The sequence below is a fragment of the Gracilinanus agilis genome, chromosome 1, assembly GCF_016433145.1.
Source record: "Gracilinanus agilis isolate LMUSP501 chromosome 1, AgileGrace, whole genome shotgun sequence".
In the NCBI taxonomy this organism is placed as follows: Eukaryota; Metazoa; Chordata; class Mammalia; order Didelphimorphia; family Didelphidae; genus Gracilinanus; species Gracilinanus agilis.
Genome location: NC_058130.1, coordinates 751,807,691 through 751,827,404, shown reverse-complemented (window position 1 = coordinate 751,827,404; position 19,714 = coordinate 751,807,691). Strand labels below are relative to the sequence as shown.

The window sequence follows — 19,714 nt, the reverse complement described above, 5'->3', positions numbered from 1 at the left end:
GGCCTATAGACCTAAGGTCCTAAGTTCAAATTTGACTTCAGACACATCCTAGCTATGTGACCTTAGGCAAGTCACTTAACCCCTACTGCGTAGGCCTTACCACTCTTCTGCCTTGGAACCACTACACAGTATTGATTCTTAGAATGTAAGGGTTTAAAAATTACACAGATCATCAATAAACTTTAATTCAGCTACTGGCACTCAATCTAAGGTCCTTGTCCAATGACCAATGATCAGATGTATGGTTAGAGGAGCTAATCATGCCAATCTTAACATTCTTTTTTCCCCCATATTTATTTATTTCATTTTAATAACAGATTTTCACATAAGTTTTCTGAAGTTATATGATTCATTTTGTCTCCCTCCCTTCCTCCCTTCCCCCTCCCAGAGCTGACAAGCAATTCAATCTGGGTTACACATGGATTATCATGCAAAACATATTTCCATATTATTCATTTTTGTAAGTGAATAATCTTATTAATCCAAAATCTCCAAGCATATACCCAAATAAACAAGTGATAAATCATGTTTTCTTCTGCACTCCGACTCCAGTGGTTCTTTCTTGAGATGTGGATAGTATTCTTTGTCATACATCCCTCAGAATTGTCCTGGATCATTGCATTGCTATTAGTAGCAAAGTCTATCACATTTGATCATTCCACAATATTTCAGTTACTGTGTATAATATTCTTCTTGTTCTGCTTGTTTTGCTCTGCATTGGTCCATGTAGGTCTGTCCAGTTCTTTCTGAAATCATCCTTTTCATCATTCCTTATAGCAAAATAATATTCCATGAGCATCATATACCACAGTTTGTTCAGCTATTCCCCAATTGAGGGACATCCCTTTAGTTTCCGATTCTTTGCCACCACAAAAAGCAGAGCTATAAACATTTTTGTACAAACAGGTCCTTTCCCATTTTAAAAAATCATTTTTGGGATACAGACCTAGTAATGGTATGACCAACCTTAAAATTCTTGCAATAAGTTAAATCAGAAGAAAGAAGGAAGGCATAGCTAAAGGGAAGCTCACCAAGGCTCCTCAGAGAGTTTTAAAAAAGCTGGGGGAGTTGGAAAAATGAGTTTTATCATCTGCCCAGAAATAACAAGAAGCATCATTTCAAGGCATATTTGATCATCATTTATTGAGGCATGTAAAAAGGGAAAATAGGTTATGGTTGGACTGGATATTAATATTTAAAGGTGTGGTCACCAAGGAATTGAATTATCCAATTCCAAAATAAAAGACCCAAGACTTTTATGGTGGTTTATTTACAATTTGGGAAGAGTGAAGGTAGGGAAAGAGAAGAGGCCTCCTCTAAGAAGAGAGGCCTCTTCTGAGGCTGGAGCCTCCAGAAACGCCAAGGAAAAGGAAAGGAAGTCAGCCTAACTTACCCACATGACAATTCAAAAGAAAGCAGTCTGAGGTCTCACCTGAGCTCCTTCAAGGCCAAGTTCGAAAGGCAAACACTCCTTTACAGGAAGTTACCATCATATTTAAAAGATAGTTCATTTCGTCACTTCCTGCTTCAACCCTGCAGTTCTATGTGGACAAATGACAGTCTCAACCTTGTTTCAGACTGCTCAGGGGGAAGTCACTTGTTTTTGATTTGTCACTTACTAGCGCATGTGGGTCATACTCCCCCCATCCCATTTAATTCTTTTTTTTTTTTTTTAAAGTCTTAACTTCTGTGTATTGGCTCCAAGGCAGAAGAGTGGTAAGGGTGGGCAATGGGGGTCAAGTGACCTGCCCAGGGTCACACAGCTAGGAAGTGTCTGAGGCCAGATTTGAACCCAGGACCTCCTGTCTCTAGGCCTGGCTCTCAATCCACTGAGCTACCCAGCTGCCCCCATCCCACTTAATTCTGAGTTGGATGGAGTGACATATTCCTGGTAGTTAAAGTCTAAAGAATGAATAAGGGTGAGCTAATTCCATTTACACAGGTATCAATGATAGGTATTTCCAAAAATTCCACTGAAAATAATTTTAGCTTCTATACCAATATCAATTGCTAAAGTGGTGGAGAAATTCTATCAAATACCTTGAAAATATCCTCCATGTCCGATCAGCACACAATCTGATACCTGAGTGACTTCAAAGTCAAAGTGGAAAATGGTGAGGCTAAGGAGAAGTCTATGGGAAAGCATGATTCAGGTAGAAGGGACGAGAGAGGTCAAAGAATGTCAAATTACACAGAAGCTTTGTGCCACTGTATCATGAGCACTGGTGAAGAAAGATTTGCTAAACAAGGTGAGCATTAGTGAATACCTTAAAGAATGAAACATTACATTTTAACATATAGAAAAGACTAGCTATTCCTGAAATGTCTGTCTGTGGCTAGCCATTATTTATTTATGAGACATAAAATTAGAATTAGTGAATAAGGAAGAGAAGAAAAAGGAGGAAGGAGGAAGAGGCACAGTATGAGAATGAGGAGGAAAAGGAGGGAGGAATAAAGAATGAAAATGAGCAAAAATATAGCATACAACTGAAAAACTTAATTTTGAACTATTTAAACAAGTAATCTAAAAATTAAAAAAATGAATTGACAATAGAAATGACATCAACAGCAAATGTAATAATTTCATTTGTAAATTTAACTAATGTCAAATAACTGACTGCCACAAAAAGGAGACCAAAATAGTTTGAAAGTGCCTTAATGAGAAAATAGCTAACTTATCTGGCCAGAAAGAGATGGCTGCCAAAAGTGTTATAATATAAAGTCATTTGTAAAATATTACAAAGATGGATGATGGACAGTTATGAGCAAGTGGGAGCTAAAACAGACTTAAAGAGAAGGCAAGATATCCAACTAAGTAAAGTTATTCCAAGGGCATTCAAGGATGAAAATGAGAAGAGGATTACAAACAGAAGAATGGAAAAGATCTGCAAAAAAAAAACAACAAAAAACTGGCTTTTTCCATTAAGGGCAGTCTGAATATCAATCTTAGATGTGCTTATAGAGTAGTTAGAAATGGGACTAAAGAGAAAAAAAGGGAAAACAAGCAAGATTGGACAAAGTAAATATATATTTACTGGAAATGATACAATTGTGAGGATTTTCAGGGACCAACATACAGGAGGGAATGATTCCAAAGGCATGGGGAAAAAAAAACACAAAAATCTTGGACTTTATTAATATCCATGAGACTAAGAAAATGTTTGTAGCTACTTACTTACATGTCTACAAAATCTTTATGACCTTCTTCTATGCACAAATCAAGGAAATCCTCCATGATTATTAGTGGGGAGCAAGCTGACTTTCTCAAGTGATAGTCAGTGCTCCACATTTTTACCAATTCATACATCAGAATCATTCTAGATATTTCTTACAAAGTATAACAACAGAGAGAACCCTTTTTAATAACTTTGACAAAAAAAATCACTTGGCTTATCATAATACAGAGTTTTGTATATTCACCAAAGGAGTACTCCCCAAACTTCCATTCTTGGGTTGAATCCTTAAAGGATGGCAGGTACTCAAGGTTCTAGGGTATCTTTTAGGTGGTTTCTCCTACAACTGGTGCACATGAGCCCCCACCAATGTGCTTCCCATTCCCAGGCAGTCAGAAGATGCAATTAACTCTTATTTAACTTACCCTGATGGCATAGTAAAAACAGTAGCTACAAAACATTCCATCCATAAATGGGTTCGTTCTCACACAAATACATATAACATTCTTGGGAAGAGTGGAAACAAACTTAGAGAACAATAGTAATGAGGCAAACATGTGGGAATACCTGCAACCAAAGCACCTCCCAACTCTGGAACTGCAAGCCTTAGCATCCTTTCTCTTCTGATAATAATAATATTAATAGCTAACATTTATATAGAGCCTACTACATCCCAATTATTATATCATTTGAACCTCACGACAACCCTGGGAAATAGCTGCTATTATTTATCCCCATTTTACTGATGAGGAAACTGAGTCAAGCATCGTTGACTTTCATGTTGCCCAGAGTTACACAGTTGGTAATTGTCTGAGGCATGACTTGGACTCAGGTCTTCTTGACTCCAGTTCTGACACTCTGTCCATTGCGCCTAGCACCCAGCTGCCCCTAAACATTCTTTACAAAAGTCGCCTAGCTTCTCTTGAAGGTCACAGTGATGACAGACCTCCTCCCACCTTTTACTTTTGGCTAGTCCTGCCCTGGAGTTTTTCCTCCCATAAAAACTAAATCTGGGTCCTCACTTTTGACCTCCCTGTAGCCTTTTATACTGTTGACCACGATTTCCTCCCAAACATTCTCTCTCCCCTGGGTTTTTGTGATTCTGCTCTCTCCCTGTTCTCTTCCTACCTTGTCTGTTTCTTCAAGTTGTCTTCCATTAGAATGTGAACTTTTCAAGAATAGAGATTGTTTTTTGCTAAGCAAAGTGCCTGGCATAAAGAAGGCATTATTATATTAATCATATATATTAATTATCTATTAATAATTATTTATACTTAACTGATATTTATTACTACATGTAATAATTTAATCTAACATTAATTTGCTATATTAATGTAATTATTAATTTACCAGCAATTGGTTAATTAATAATTAAAGAAATGCTTCTTGACTGACCAGATCTTTCTGGATTTTTGCTTAAGCTTCCACAGGTCCCTTCCCCCTAATCTCTTTCTCTCTTTCTTCCTCCCCAATCCTCTTCTCTCTGACTCCTCACTCTCTCTGTCTCTATCTCCCTCTCCATCCCTCTTTTTTTCCACCCAGTCTTCTTATACCTTCCTCTTTTCCACTTACTCTGATTCATTGACACTGCCTTCCTTTCTTTGCACAACACTCCTGCCTCCTGCTTCTTCTTTGTGTTTTAATCTATTGATCCTCATGCCTGGAATGCTCTTTCTCTTCCTCTCCATCCCTTCCTTGGTTTCCCTGACTTCCTTCAGGTCTTAGGTAAAATCCTGCCTCCTACAAGAAGACTTTCCCCCAATCTCCCTCCATGCTATTGCCTTTGCTGTTGATGAACTCCAATCAGCTATGGTTGTATCTTTGTACACAGTTGTTTGCAAATTGTTTCCCCCATTAGACAGTGAACTCTTGAGAACAAGGACATTTTATTTTGGCCTCTCTGTCTCCTCAGCACACAGTAGGTCCTTCATAAATGCTTGACCCAACCAAGGGATTACCCAGGTTTTGCTATATTCCCAAGGATTAAGTTCATTTATTATTAAACCACTTTTCCCCAGAAGTTACCAAGGAGTGTTTAGAATACTTCCTGGTCCTGCAGTCTCATTCCTGTGCCTCCAGTCCATACCAGGACATACAACCCTTCATGTTCTGCCTGCATGCTTTTGCTCACAGATTGTCCCCTCAGCTTCACCTTTGAAAATCCCTAACTTCTGCCCAGCTCAGATTTTATCCCTTACAGGAAGCCTTTAGGGATCTCCTCTCTTATCAGTTCTCTTACCAAAACTACTTAAAATTGTTTTGTATTTCCTTCTTGTTTGCTCCTGTTGAACATGTTATCCAGACGTGTATATGCTGTTTTTTTTCAGTGCAGTTAAAGACCTTGACTAGTCTGTTTCCTTAGCTTGCTTTTGTATCTATACCTGGCATCTGAAACAGAGCCTGGTACACAGAAGGTGCTTAACAAATGCTTTTTCATTGTTGTTATACTTATGGGGGGAGAGGGAATAAAATATTATCACCAAAAAAATGCTTTTAGATTGTGTTATTGTTTGCCCTCTCCTGCCTAAGAAGTTAATATTTCCATTGGCTTTCCTCGTAACAGCAAGATGTGGAAAATGACACTCGGGGTTAATTGACTGGTATGAAGTCATGAAGTTGGTCACTGTTAAGAGGAAGGGGGCAGGTGCTAATGTTGTTGCCCCATTTTGCAGATGAGGAAATTGGGGCACTGAGAAATTCAGGGGCTTGCCCGGGGTGATGGGGTTAGAAATACCGCCGGACCTTCCAGACCCAAGATCCCGGTTCCTCGCCCAATGCTCCTTAAGGGCTGGAGCCAGGTAGGGCGGGCCCCACGGCACCGACATGCGAAGGCGGAGCGTCAGGCCGGCTCAATGAGGCCCCGCTACCCGGCGCGTGCGCGCTCTTAGAACCACACACGGGGTTCCACGAAGCCAGACGAACGCGTTTTGTCCCTTGGGCGCCGCCGTTCGCCGCGCGAGGGGGCGGGCCCGGGTGACCCTCGGCGGCCGTTACGTGGCAGTTGCGCCGGGCAGCCAATCGGCGCCTCCCGCATCAGTGCCCCCACCCGCCCGGGGAGGCAGTAACCGGAAGAGGCGGAGGCTGAGGAGGAGGCGGCGGCGACGGCGGCTGAGGAGGCCGCAGTCCCGGCCCTAGTCCCCGTCCCCCGCCAGGCCCCGTGCCCGCTCGCACGCCATGGTGACGCTCCCGGAGGTGCTTACGCTGCTGGCCGCGCTGCTGGCCACGGCCTCGGGCTACTTCGTGAGCATCGACGCGCACGCGGAGGAGTGCTTCTTCGAGCGGGTCACCTCGGGCACCAAGATGGGCCTCATCTTCGAGGTGGCGGAGGGCGGCTTCCTGGACATCGACGTGGAGGTGCGCGCGCGCGCGGCGAGGAGGGGGAGGGGGCTGGGGGCGCGCCGGGAGGGGGCTGGCTCACCACCAACCCCCCCGGAAGTCACCTCAGTTTCTCCACCTGTCAGATAGGGGTAACAGGCCTACCCTCGCCGGAGCTGCCTAAGTGGAGCCTCCTGTTTTGGGCCATTTCCCGTCACTTTCTGTCTTCTCTGTCCGGCCTCCTCTCTTCCCCGCTTTCCTTCCGTGCTGTTCCTCTGGCTCACATCTTCCTTTCTTCTCCTTTGCCTCCGCTCCCTTTCTCTTCTCTTCTTTTTCTCCCTCTTCTATCTTGTCTGTCTTCTTCCCCGTCTCTCTTCCTCTCCTTTATACTCTCCTCAGTCTGATCCCTTTCAGGCTCACCTCTCTTGGTGCAGTTTAAAGTTTGTTTGCTTTTGGGGGGGGTATCAAGGCTTTTCCCCAACTTCCAGTCCCCTCGGTCCAGATTGCGCCCCCCTCAGGGCCTTTCCAGATCAAGGCCCAGGCTCTTGTAGGATTGAGCATAGACCTTCGCCTTTTTTGTGACCTGTGGAAATCAACCTCTCTCTCAACCTTAGTTTCCTTCTTTATGCAATAAAGGGTTTGGACTAGGTTCCCAGAGCCTCACCAGCCGGGATTCTGCGAGGGATCCTGAAAACTGTAACCTAATGCTGAGCTTTATGGAAAAGCCTTGTGCAAAGTTTGTGCCAGTAGTCGTGCTGGCCGAGCTGGGGAGTAGCCTGGTGGTGGACAGCTGTTCTCTGAGCCGTCTCCAACCCGTATGAGAAGTTTAGAGGGACTGAGGCTGCTGGGCTCCATCACCTCTTAGCTAGGGACCTGCTCCTGATGGCTGATTGTTTTGTGGTGGGGCTGGAGGAGGTGCCCAAGGCAGTGGGGGTTTGATGGCACTAACAGCTTTCAGCCCACATTTTGTTCTTATGTATTACAGCTGTCCAAAGAATGTTATAGCAAATCAGCTGAAGGAATAAAGAACATATGCTTTTTAAAATAAAAGGGTGACCCTCCCTCCTTAGACATGGGCTTGGGATCTCCAGTTTAACACTGAAGGGCCATAGGTGAGCACAGCTGATTAAAATGAGAGGTTGTCCCTTATGTGGTCAACAGAACAGGAACATCAAACAGATAAAGTGACTAAATCCATAAAGCAGAAAGAAATTGCTTCTGCTTGAGGCTGTTTTGACAACTTAAAAATTATTTAAATTTAGGAGCCTCAAAGCAGTTGGAAAAATGTATTTACTCTTTGGCATTAATGATTATGGTGACTGCTGTGTTCAGAAAGCTGATAGCTAAGATAACTGGCTATAATCTTCTTTTACTTTGTTTTTTTTTTTAAAGTTTCCTTGGGTTTTATTATTGATGTTAGCAATATACGTTAAGTGCTTATTATGTTTAGAGCTCTGTGTTAGGCATCTTGCATCTGTTGCCTTCCCTCCACTTCCACCACTGCTTTCTTTATTCAGAACCTGGTCTTTCTTACTTTGCTTTCTATCTCTCCCTTCTCCAATCTATTTGAATTAATAATAGTGGCTAGTCTCTATATAGAACCTGCTATGTTTCAGTCTGTGTTAAGAGTTTTACAAATATTTTCTCGTTTGATCCTTACAACAAATCTGGAGGTAGGTGCTGTTGTCATTCTCATTTTAAAAATGAGGAAACTGAGGCAGACAGGTGAAGTGCTTCACCCAGGATCCTACAGCTCAGAATTATTTAAGGCTGGATTTGAAATTGGGTCTTCCTGCTTGCAAGCCTGGTGCCTTGTGCACTGTCACCAGCTGCCTCTACTATTCCACATAGCTGCTGAAACTATCCTACTGGCTCCACCTTGCCGTTTCTGGCTTAATTTGCATTGCTCCCCTTTTATGTTCTGTTCCAGACAAACTGGCCTTCCCTGGTTGGTTTCATCTCCCACCTTAGTACTTTTGCACAGGCTTATTGCCCATACCAGTAATACTTTTTCCTCACTTCTGACACTTAGGATCCCTAGGTTCAAGCTCCATCTCAATTGCTATATCCTATAGAAATATTTTCTTGACTTTCCTAATTGTTGGTGTTCTCAGCCTCCTCAAATTATTTTCCGTTTGCTTGTTTACTCTATACTTTATCTCCCTAGTAGCTCCTTGAGGGACTTGAATTTTTCCTGTTTTTGTTTTTTGATCCAGTGCCCCCTTACAGCCTTAATAAATGCATGTTTGAGGTGAACTGGTGATGAGAGATGTCTTAAGATCTGAGGCAGAGTTGGGGAGAAAATCCAGTTAGGCTAACAGTTTTGAAATCCTAGATTTAGAAGTGGCAGGGACCTTTGAATTCCTTTGTTTATTTGCTTGCTCAGGTAATAAATCCGCATCTTAGAGAGGAGAATGAGAATCATTTGGCTCCTGGGTGTGATCTTGATAGCTTAAGATGCTTCTTTAGAGTGCAGTAGAGGGCAAAGGATATTGGATTTTGGAGTCAGGAAACCTTAAATAGTTCCCTTTGTCTCTGGGCCTCAGTTTGCTTATCTGTAAAATTAGGGATTTGAATTAGATTTTATCCAAGGTCTCTTCTAAAACTTTATGATCCTATGATTTACTTTGGGAGATGATAGCAAAGCAAACACCTTGTGAGTACTGTTTTTTTAAGTAGATTTCCCACCAGTCAGATAATTATTATTTTGATGATTTATGAATTTGAAACTTGTTTCAGGGCATATTGCTTTGTTTCTTTCCCACTCCAGATTACAGGACCTGATAATAAAGGAATTTATAAAGGAGACAGAGAGTCCAGCGGGAAATATACTTTTGCAGCGCACATGGATGGAACTTACAAGTTTTGTTTTAGCAACAGAATGTCCACCATGACTCCCAAGATAGTGATGTTCACTATTGATATTGGAGAAGCTCCAAAGGGCCAAGACATGGAAACAGAAGGTGCGGAGAACCCTTGAAAGGAGAATGTTTATGTGATGTTCCTTTGTTTGAGGGAGAGTCTGACTTGAAGCTCAAACCTTTCTGCCCATCTAAATAGAATTATTGTTTTAAGTACTCTTTTATGTGTTTTTCAATATCCTTAATTTGAAGGGGAATATTTTGTGAAGAGCCAAAATTATATTACTCTCTTAGTTATTAAATCTTATGACCTCCCCCCAAGCAGAGAATTTGTTTCTGAAAGTCAATATTTTCCAGTCACTTCCACTTAATCATTTTGTTGTTGTTATTACCATGTAGGATACTTCTTGGATTATTTGTTCTTCCACTGTGCTAATGCCAGTCTGAACTTTTTGTTTGCCATTTTATAAATGCCTAGTTTATCTGCAGCTCTTTGTTGGGTGCCTGTGTTTATCTCTTCCGCTTTTCTTTAGGTGGAGGAGATACCTGGGATGGTACGTGGATTGCTTTTTGACAGCTCATTAGCCTCCTGTCTTTTGCATACATTCATTGACTAATGTCTAATTTACGCTTCTCTTTTTTTTCTAACCTCAGTTTGTTGGCATGAGAATGTTTTTCTCTCTCTTTTTTCCTTCATATAAAAAGAAAACCCAATACATGATTAGATCTAAATCTGTTTTGTAGAGCGATTTATTTATTTTTTGGCTAACAGATATGGTCATGCATCTTTGAGTTTATTTTAAATTATATTATTTGTAACATAAGTCACTCATCATTTATTAGGATTTCATTTTGTTTCTTTAAGATTATTGGAGGGACAAGTAAATATAAATCAGCTAGTTCACAGCCTGACTGAAGCTGACTTGCTGTTTTAATGAAGATAAGACTTATGCGTGTGAAGTTTTCTGGGCTTGCTCTAACATAATTAAAACTTTTTTTCCACTTAACGTTGAGGTCTGAGTGAATAAGAAATATAAGCTCAGGTGTTTGAAATGTCTTTATACATCATATGGAGCCCCTTCTGGGGCTATGTTTAGGTGCAATGGCAAAAATCTATTCTAATCATTTTTATCAGTTATTACTGGTGAGCCATCCAGCAGCAAGACTGAAAGTGGTCCTGGTGCTTTTAGATGGGAGGCAGAAACCAATCTGCTAGCAACTAAGACTCTCAGCAGCCATTCTGATAGAAAAGTATATTTGGATTATGTTTTGCCATTATACATGTGTATATAACCTTAGACTTAAGCTGGTGTTTTTTTCAGCATGTCTCAAAAGATTAGCATGGTAACCTTTGCTCCTGTTATGGAGCAATCAGTAGAAGTAGTATGAGATCATGACAAGGGTGAAATGTCTCATTTGGATCTCTTGAAGGTCAGTATTAGTTGAGTTGATTTGTCAGACAGTAGCAAACTGTCTACAACTTGCATCTTCCCTCTTTAGAACCATATTTTTAATGGTGCAGGACTTTCTAATCTCCAGTGAGATGTATGGGTTTGAAAGGCTTTGTTTTTCCTCTCCATCTTGCTGGAAGATGGCCCTGTATGAGTAGTTTGGATATGTTGGCTGGTGAATGTGAACAGTGAATTGTTCTCAAATAATCCTTTAACATAATAGCTAAAACCCTTGCTTTTGCTTGTTGATGGCAATGAATGGTAGCTGCCAAATCAAGCCTTCCCCTTAAAGGTTCCATGTAGTGCACTGCACTCTTTGAGTAAAGCCTTCAAAAAAGGGTCTGATTTATATTCCAGTTCCATTATTATGTGGCTGACAACTGCCCTTCTGATAGCACATTTATTATCTATTGTCTTTCTCTATCCTCTGAGGGTGATTGGGCATCCAAGCTCTGTCCTGTTGGATTTTATATCTGTGTGCAGAGACTCCCCCAAAATGCTATTTTTTAATGCAGTGTTTATTTTTTACTTTATTGGTTATTGTCATATACTTGCACTACCTGGAAGCATGTAGTTTTTTTTCCCCTTCAGAACTGATGTTGATATATATAATCCATGTTCATTCTTGATCAAAGGTGTACCTGGATGAAAATCTTTATGCCCCAGAGAATCTGTCTCCTTACTTAGTTATTATCACTTAAAATGGCTATTTTGAATATTATAGAGGACTATGAGAGGTGTCTTAAGTCTTCCCCAAATAGTCCATAGGCAGTTTTTTTGCTCTGGTTAGACAAATAGAGATAGTTCTTAACTTTAAATGTTGTTTCTCTAGCTTCAGAATTAAAATTGAAACTTTAAGATGTGAAGAGTATTTATTTAACTTAAATTTTATAAAAACATAGTGTTAGTATTTTCTAGGATCTTAAATATATTTTGCTTTTCTTTTAAAAGCACTTGCTAAAAAAGTTAAGATATATTTGGATTCCATAATATTATGGTTGTTAGCCTTCCCATTGAGTCCTTCTTCTTTTTCTCTGCCTTCTGTTGTTAATCCTCTGATATCCACTTTAAAACAAATCCAGAAAAATCAAAGAAATAAATCAATTATGAAAAATCTTCTATTGGTAATGTGGCTCTCTCTCATTCTGGTCCATAGAGCTTTCTTTTGTCTGAGTGTCTTTGCTTTAGAATGACATATTGTGAAGATTAAGTCATCTTCAAGAAAGTATAGCCCTTTTTCAGAATGAGATATAGTGTGGTTCAAAGTATTCCTTGAGTTTGGTGGCTCTCCTGGCCTTTTCAGGAGAAGTCATTTCTAACTTTGTAATCTCCAGTTCTTTCAAGCTGTCAGAAAAAAAGTCTTTTCTTACTTTTCTTTCCACCCTTCCTAAATAGCTCATCAGAACAAACTGGAAGAGATGATTAATGAGCTCGCCATGGCTATGACAGCAGTAAAGCATGAACAGGAATACATGGAAGTCCGGGAGAGAATACACAGAGCAAGTAAGTTGGGGGCAGAAAATCTGTCAAGACTCCCCTCATTTGGGGGGGTTGGGGAGGGGAGGTGGCAGATATCCAGTAGTTCCTTAAATTTTAGTAGCCTGAAGTTTTTTCCAATGTTATCTTCTTGGCCCACCCCAGTGAAAAATTAGGGTCATGTGGATCACACTATTTTGTGTCTGTGGCTGGAAAGCACTGAACTGAGTGAGCCACTTGGTTATTAAAAGAGTTTTGCTCGCCCACAAATCCAGGTAAATCCCTAGGTCAGAACAGTCTGAAGATCCTCCTAAAGTGCACTGTTTCCTGACTAGTCAGTATATTTTCCATTTCCATTTCCCCCCTTTTTTTTTTTTTGAACTCTTACTTTCTGTCTTAGTAATATCTCTAAGACAGAAGAGCAGTAAGGGAAAGGCAGTTGGAGTTAACTGATTTGCCCAAGATCACACAGTCAGAAAGTGTCTGAGGTCAGATTTGAACCCACATTCAACCAATTCGAGGCCTGGCTTTATCCACTGAGTACACTAGCTGCCCCTTCAACTCCTTTTAAATGACATGACTTGTATGTGCCAGGTGCTTTCAAGTGCTAGCTTTATTAGCCAGGGAAAAGCAGTCAGCTTCCCCCCCCCCCTTATCTATTTGTTCATTTATTTATTTACTTATTTTGAGCAAACAGCTTTTGACAGTACTGAAAAAGATTCTTTAGGGAGAACCTTGAGTCTTGTGTTTTTAAAACCCATGATACATTGTGTAATTTCACACATTTGAAAAGAAAATGCTAAAAAAGAGAATACTATGTTCAAAAAGGAAATGCCAAGACAAATATAGGTGCCCCTCCACTTAAAAATATGGGATCTTTGTTGTGGTCTTTTTGTCTCAGAGAGGTCACAAAGGGAGGAAACTCTCCTAGTGCAGGTTGGCACCTTCTCTCCAACTTAACAGTCTTAGAGAGGGACCAGGGGTATTGAGAGGTAAGACTGTTTCTTTGAGATCACACAGCTAGGCCATGACTGGTCCTTGATCCTCTTGCCTGGCTGAATTTCAAAGCAGTTGAGATCTAAAAAATTCCTCTGTAAGTTGATTGCTTCATTCTGAATTTTCCCATAGAAAATATTTTGTTGGCCCAGGTACTCTTCTCCTGAGCATAGACTGGGCAGAGGTACCTCTTGCCCCTTAGAATTCTCCTTGTTCTCCCACAGATCTGAGATAGTGTTGGCAGAACCTAGAGAACATAGGGTGTTCTCTGTCCATTGAGGATTGTCACACCTCCCTTGGTCCCTAGCAGAGCATCCTTTGAGAAATGAGATCAACTTGAGGAAAGAAACATGTTCTATTTGCCTCTCAGGGTTGTGGAGAGGGTCAGATGCAGTGGTTTCTGTTAACTACTTGGTTACTCATTGGAGGATACTTTCCAAGGATATAGAAACTAATGTAGCAGACATGTGGGCACATCTGTATGTCTGCCTTTAGCATCTCTTTTGCTCTCAGGGTCCTTGGCTTTAGAGTTTGGCTTTTTCCTGCCTCATCATCTCTGTCTGGGGTCTCAGTTTCCTCATCAGTAAAATGAAGATGATCCTCCTTAGCATTTGAAGGATCTGCCAAATCAAGTTTCTTAAAGTGGCTAGAAGAAAAACACCAAACCCTATTTTTTTGTGATCCTTTTCTAGTATATTGATTGATGGCTGTAAAAAATCAGGACCGTTGATGATGCCTCTTTTAAAAAATTCAGTGTTGTTCTCTTTTGCTCCCAAACAGTTAATGACAACACAAACAGCAGAGTGGTCCTCTGGTCCTTCTTTGAAGCTCTCGTATTAGTTGCCATGACATTGGGACAGATCTACTACCTGAAGAGATTTTTTGAAGTCCGGAGGGTTGTCTGAGAAGGCTTTTCCTGATGGTCCCAAATTCCCAGTTCACTGTTTACCAAACACCTCGGTCACAACGATGTCACATAGTTTCTAAACTTTTGTTTTCTGAACTATACACTCATTGCTTCTTTTTCTTCCTCAAAAAACACACCTTCTTAGCAAGGCTGTCCTGACAACTTTGACACTTAATTGGCATAACTTCTCATTTGAAATCTGCCTCCAATACACAGGGCATTCCAGAGCTCCAACACCATAAATGAAGTGTGATCCAGTCACATTTGTTTGTCCTGTTTTTCTTTGGTTTGCACAATGAAATACAGTTTGTTCATAACACATCACTAAGGCAAATACAGTCCTTTATTAAAAATGATTGTACATGTCTTTGGATCTCTAAACCTGCAGCAAAAAAAAAAATCAGTTCTGTAAAGTTCTAAGGAACAACGGATTAAATCCTTAAAAACTGTCCAGCTAGTAATGGACAGAATCATTTGACCTTGTGGCACATGCTATTGTAACTGGGTTCTTATATTTCATTTAGGGTAGTTTTTATTCGACAAGTCCACAAACTATATTCTCCCCTAAAGAAAATGGGAACAATCTTTAGGTTAGACCCTAGGACTCCACCATCTGTATTAAAGTAGTATAGAGAATGGCTCACCAAGCAGCTTTGGTTTCTACCAAATCTTTGTAATGGTGGCATGCCATGCCAAGGCTGAATGCTACTTCAGCAGCTGGTGGTTTATCATTTTTTTTTAAGCTGGCATATCCAGCTCTTCCTTACCCCTGTATTGGCACTTAAAAAGTGTATGGTGACCTAAGTTAGGAAATTCTGGATTCCTGATGCCAAAGGTTAAAGTTTGCTCTTGGATGCTATTGTATGTTATAGCCACCATTATTTGATTAGAAACAGTGGCATTTTGGGCCATTGTCTAGCTAAAGAGGACTGAGCCTAATTCTCAGTACTAGGGTTCCTTTTTTTCCTCTCCCTGTCTTTCATTTTAGGCACATGTAAATTTTATTTTGTATGAAAAATAACTTTCTTGGTCTCTTATAATGGGTTGAAAATTGAAACATCTGTTTATGGTGCGGGGCTGTTCAAGGATTATGTTGTGACTGATGTATATTAGTTACTTGTACTTTTTTTGATCTTTGCAAGGGGGAAAACTACAAGTAACGAGTTTTGTACTATTAATTTAAAATTTGTTACAGGTTTTCATGTTCAGAGTAAAAAGTTTTTTGACTTTGGGCAAAATACTTGCAGCAGTTTAATAATAAGGTGAGATTTTCACCTTGCTATAACTGTTGAATGCCAATTTGATTGCGTGTAAAAACACTTCAAAGTGAAATTCAACAATGTAAATTAAAAAATTGGATGTGTATCGAATATGACCCAGGTCCAGTAAATAAACAGTTCTTTAAAAAAAAAAAAGAATCCTTAGTATCTGGGGCTCAATTATTTATTAATACTGTTAATCCTACTCACTGTCAGTGTCTCCTTGGGGCCAGTGGGTGTGGCCCTGGGTTCTGAAGACTATTCCAATGGAGTTTATAAAGTTCCGGCAGATCCAGCCAATCTAGAAAGACTTCTGAGTTGGACCTAGTGATGGGAGCTTTGTCTGTCTTCCAAGGACCAGCCTTACTTCGGAGGATGCCTCCGTTATTGCAAGGTGACCACTTGCCACTCTTCAGGACAGCTTTACATGTGGTGTAGCAGGTTTGGGAACTTTAGCAGCTCAGTGATTTCCCCAGCTGATGAAATTGGATTTTTAAAGGATTGAAGTAAGTATAAATTGCTTACTTGACAAATGCTTAATTTAACCTTTACTGAACTTCAGATTTTTATGGGTCTTTGAATAGTGGTAGCTGCTATAAAAGTTAAAATTTCCAAAAGTGTTTCTCAGCTTGATATAGTATGTTTTAAAAGTTATGCCTATAAATTAATGGCTTGAGAATACTGAATTGTAACCATTCTAGCTCATAGGGTTAAGAAATGTGGTACATAAGCCTATGTTTTTGTTTGTTCATTCTTGTATACAGCCTTCTGCTTTTGCTTTAGAAGCTTGCTTTCACAATTCTTATTGTGTAAAAATTGGCTTAGAGAGCTATTTTATGAAACAGACTTACTTGGGACATCGTGATTGATAATGTAAAGAGAGAGGGATTAAGCATTTATTAAGCATCTGACTATGTGTCAGAGTGCTTTATGAATATCTCATTTACTTTCACAACAATCCAGGGACATAGATGCCGTTATCTCCATTTTACAGTGTAGGAAACTGAAGCACAGGAGAAGTAAAGTGACTTGCCCAGAGTCACACAGCTAGTAAGTGTTTGAGGCCACATTTGAATTCAGGTCTTCCTGAATAGGTGCAGTGCTCTAGCCACTGTGTCATTTAGATATTAGTAATTATGCCAGCATCAATATTATGGGTACAGGAAAGCTCAAATTGATTGTCCTGGGTGTCAGACAGAGGATAAGCTCAGGACTGGAATAGACCTTAGAGTTCAAGTCCAATTTCCTCATTTTAGTAGATGAAGACAAGACATTGAGACCCAGCATGAATGATTTGCTTACAGTCACATTGGCAATAATTGGTAATCCAGCCAAGATTCAAACCCAGGCCATCTTGGAAGTCCAGAATTATTAGTAATTAGCTGTGTATAGTACACTTTTCTACATTATTAATTACTTTTTGGATCAAAGAATCACCAAAGGGGCATAGATTTTTAGCTGGAAGGTTCCTCAGAAGTTCCATGCAACAAAAGAGAAAACAGACCCAGAGAGTTTAAATATATCCAAGGAACAGTAAAAGATCATTTTATTTTTACTTTGTCTTCTGACTTTTTTCTTTATATAGCTGCTTTTTTGTGTTTTATTGTTTCAATTGGGTATTCCTGGGTGTGGCATAGCCCACTGGGCAGACTTGGGGTACTGGAAGGTGGAAGTCCTTGGCCAGACAGCCATGATCTATTTGATCATGGATCATTTGGGCTTGATGTTACCTGTTTTCACATGCTCTTGATGATGGAAGAGGTGCTATGATGGAAGATTTTGTCACTTGTTTAAATGCCAGTGAGACATCAGTGTAAGTAGTGGGGAAAATGGATCATAGGATTATGGAATATAGAGCTAAAGTAAATACTGATTCATATTGTAGAGCCTTTTACAGTTTACAAAGTACCAATCAGTACTTCCATTTCATAGAGAAAGAAACAAGCTTTAACAGGTTGTGACTTGCTCATGATCACCCACACCTGTTGTCAGCAGCAAGGAAGATCCTGTAGTCCACATGCTTCCTTTACAGAGGAGGAACACAGTCCCACATCCAGAAAGGGAAGTTTATTTGAAAAAGATTAAATGGACTGCCAGCCCAGTCTGAACCAACAAGTGAGAGGGTAAAGGATGATGAAAGTGTAGGCTAGAGGCAATAGGAAGCCAGTAGAGTCAGAGTGGGATATGAGGACAGGATGGCTTGATTATGCCTGCACTTTAGGGGAAATCACTAGCAACTGAGGAAGATGGATTGGAATGAGGAAGAGAATGGAGACAGGCTGACCCACCAGCAGGCTACTGCAGTAGTACCCACATGAGGTGAAGAGAACCCATGAGTGGGGCAGAAGTATCAGGAGCAAAGGGGGTGTCTTTGACAGATGCTACAAGGGAAAAATTGATAGGCCTTAGTAACAGATGGATATGGTCATGAGGGGGAGGAGGCAAGGATTACACCAGGTTTCAATCCTGGGAGACTGGGAGAGTGGAGGTGGTGCTTTTGACAGTTACAGGAGAGTTTTGAGGGGTGGAATTTTGGAGAAATAACTTTAGGGTTTTTTTTTTAATGAGTTTAAGATATCTACAGGCAATTGGAAATGTGAGAGAACACCTGGATAAGCAGATTTGAGAATCATCAGCATTGGATCATTGAATCACAGAACTAATGAGATTTAAGTGAAAGTACAGAACAAGGGCCCAGGATAGAGCCCAGTAGGACACTGATGGTCGGTAGGGTGACCTGGATGAGGAACCTTATAAAGGAGAGAGGGAGTGTTCTGATAAGAGAACCAGGAGAAAATAGTATCCCAAATAACTCAGAAAAGAACATTAGAGAGAGAGGGGAGGCTTATTGACGATGTCAGTACCAAGAGGTCTAAATAGGGATTGAGAAATCGTCTTTGGTTTTGGATACTAACAGTAACTGGAGAAAGCAGTTTCAGAGGAATGATCGAATTGTAAATGGTTAAGAGTAAGGAGAGAAAGTCGAGGCTCCTGCTGTAGATGTCTAGAAGTTTAGCTACAAAGGGCAGAAGAGGGAGAAAAGAATGGGGGGGGGGGGGGGGGAGAGATGGATCCAGTGAGGGGTTTTTGAAGCTAGGGGAGACAGGCACATTTGTTGGCAGCAGGGAAGCAGCCAGTCAGCCAAGAGAGATTGTAGGTAAATGGGAATAATTGAGGGACTGAGGCTCTTGGAATGGTTTTGGTGAACGTGAGCATAATGCAAGGTACCAAAGGATGCATGGACGAGACGGATAGGCTGGGCTTGGTGAGAGCAAGGAATGAACCTTGTGTCGATGTTCCATTGGAACTGACCCCAAAGGGTCTGGGGTAACCCACCCTCAAACCTAGCACCTGGGTGGATATAGGGACTAGGACTAGCAAGTGTGTAGGCTGCGATCTGCGGTTCCATTGATGGGAATTCCGACTTCTAAGAGATCACCGAAAACTTTGGGACAGGAGGATTACCTGCTTTGGGATGCAGAGGGATTTCCCTCCCACAGGCAGCCTTCGGCCCAAATCGGGAACAGGCTTGACTGGCTGAACCCGGATTCTTTGCCGCGCTGAGAATCCGCCAAGAGCTCTTTTGTTGAAGGTCTTTCTCACGGGTTCATTCAGACCCAGGTGCTCTGTCCCCACCCCGGCTCTCCTCTTCACTACTTCCCTTTCCCAGAGTGTTTCCTTTTTGGTTCTCTTAATAAATGCTGGTGGGGTTGGATTTTAGTTTCCACTTGGGCTTGTAAGCAGAGAAAACGCTCTTCTATTGATGGGCCGCTTAGGTTTACCCCTTAAGTCTGGAGCACGGAGAGGGTAAAGATAAGGGCTAGCTTTCCTACAGAGCTTTAAGGGTTGCTGAATGCTTTCCGTGGTGACTCGGGGGGAGGGAGCGTAAAGCAGGGGCTGTTATTGACCCATTTTACTGAAGAGGAAGCTGAGGCTGAGCCGCCGAAGGGCATAGAGCAGATTTAGTATCCTAGGCAAGACGTGAACTTGCCCTGGGGATGAGCTCTGAGGAATTGAGCGGCAGAGTTAACTTCTGGTCACTTCCCGATTAAATCCAAGAACTACAGTGGGGAGGGCTTTTTTTCGTTAGCTGCACCTTACCGGGAGGCTGGCACTTTAACGCCCCGGCCGAGAGCCTAGGATAGGGGCGGGGCGCCGAGGCTGGGGGTGGGGCCTACCTCGGACCTCGTGCTTCCGCTCCAGCCTGTTCACCCTGCCAGCAGCCGTGGCGGCTCTGCGCGGGCGCACGGTTACGCTCCGCCCCAGGAACCTTCTG

At 41.3% G+C, this 19,714-nt stretch overlaps 1 protein-coding gene across 2 annotated transcripts; it reads left to right on the top strand.

Moving 5' to 3' along the window:
- Window positions 1-6,271: 6,271 nt before the first annotated feature.
- Window positions 6,272-15,594, top strand: TMED2 (transmembrane p24 trafficking protein 2). Of its 2 annotated transcripts, XM_044658743.1 has the most exons (5): window positions 6,272-6,527; window positions 9,259-9,451; window positions 9,883-9,903; window positions 12,196-12,303; window positions 14,053-15,594. In XM_044658743.1, exons 1-5 carry the CDS (start codon window positions 6,348-6,350, stop codon window positions 14,175-14,177), a joined length of 627 nt encoding a protein of 208 aa, XP_044514678.1. In that variant the 5' UTR covers window positions 6,272-6,347; the 3' UTR covers window positions 14,178-15,594. The 2 variants fall into 2 exon arrangements, with proteins under 2 accessions (XP_044514678.1, XP_044514679.1); XM_044658744.1 differs by lacking the exon at window positions 9,883-9,903.
- Window positions 15,595-19,714: the final 4,120 nt, after the last annotated feature.

Excerpts from the sequence above, each read along its gene's own strand:
- TMED2 (XM_044658743.1), top strand. The coding sequence starts at position 6,348 with ATGGTGACGCTCCCGGAGGTGCTTACGCTGCTGGCCGCGCTGCTGGCC. Across the intron at positions 9,904-12,195 it reads TGGAGGAGATACCTGGGATG|CTCATCAGAACAAACTGGAA; the intron begins GTACGTGGATTG and ends CTTCCTAAATAG. Across the intron at positions 12,304-14,052 it reads GGAGAGAATACACAGAGCAA|TTAATGACAACACAAACAGC; the intron begins GTAAGTTGGGGG and ends GCTCCCAAACAG.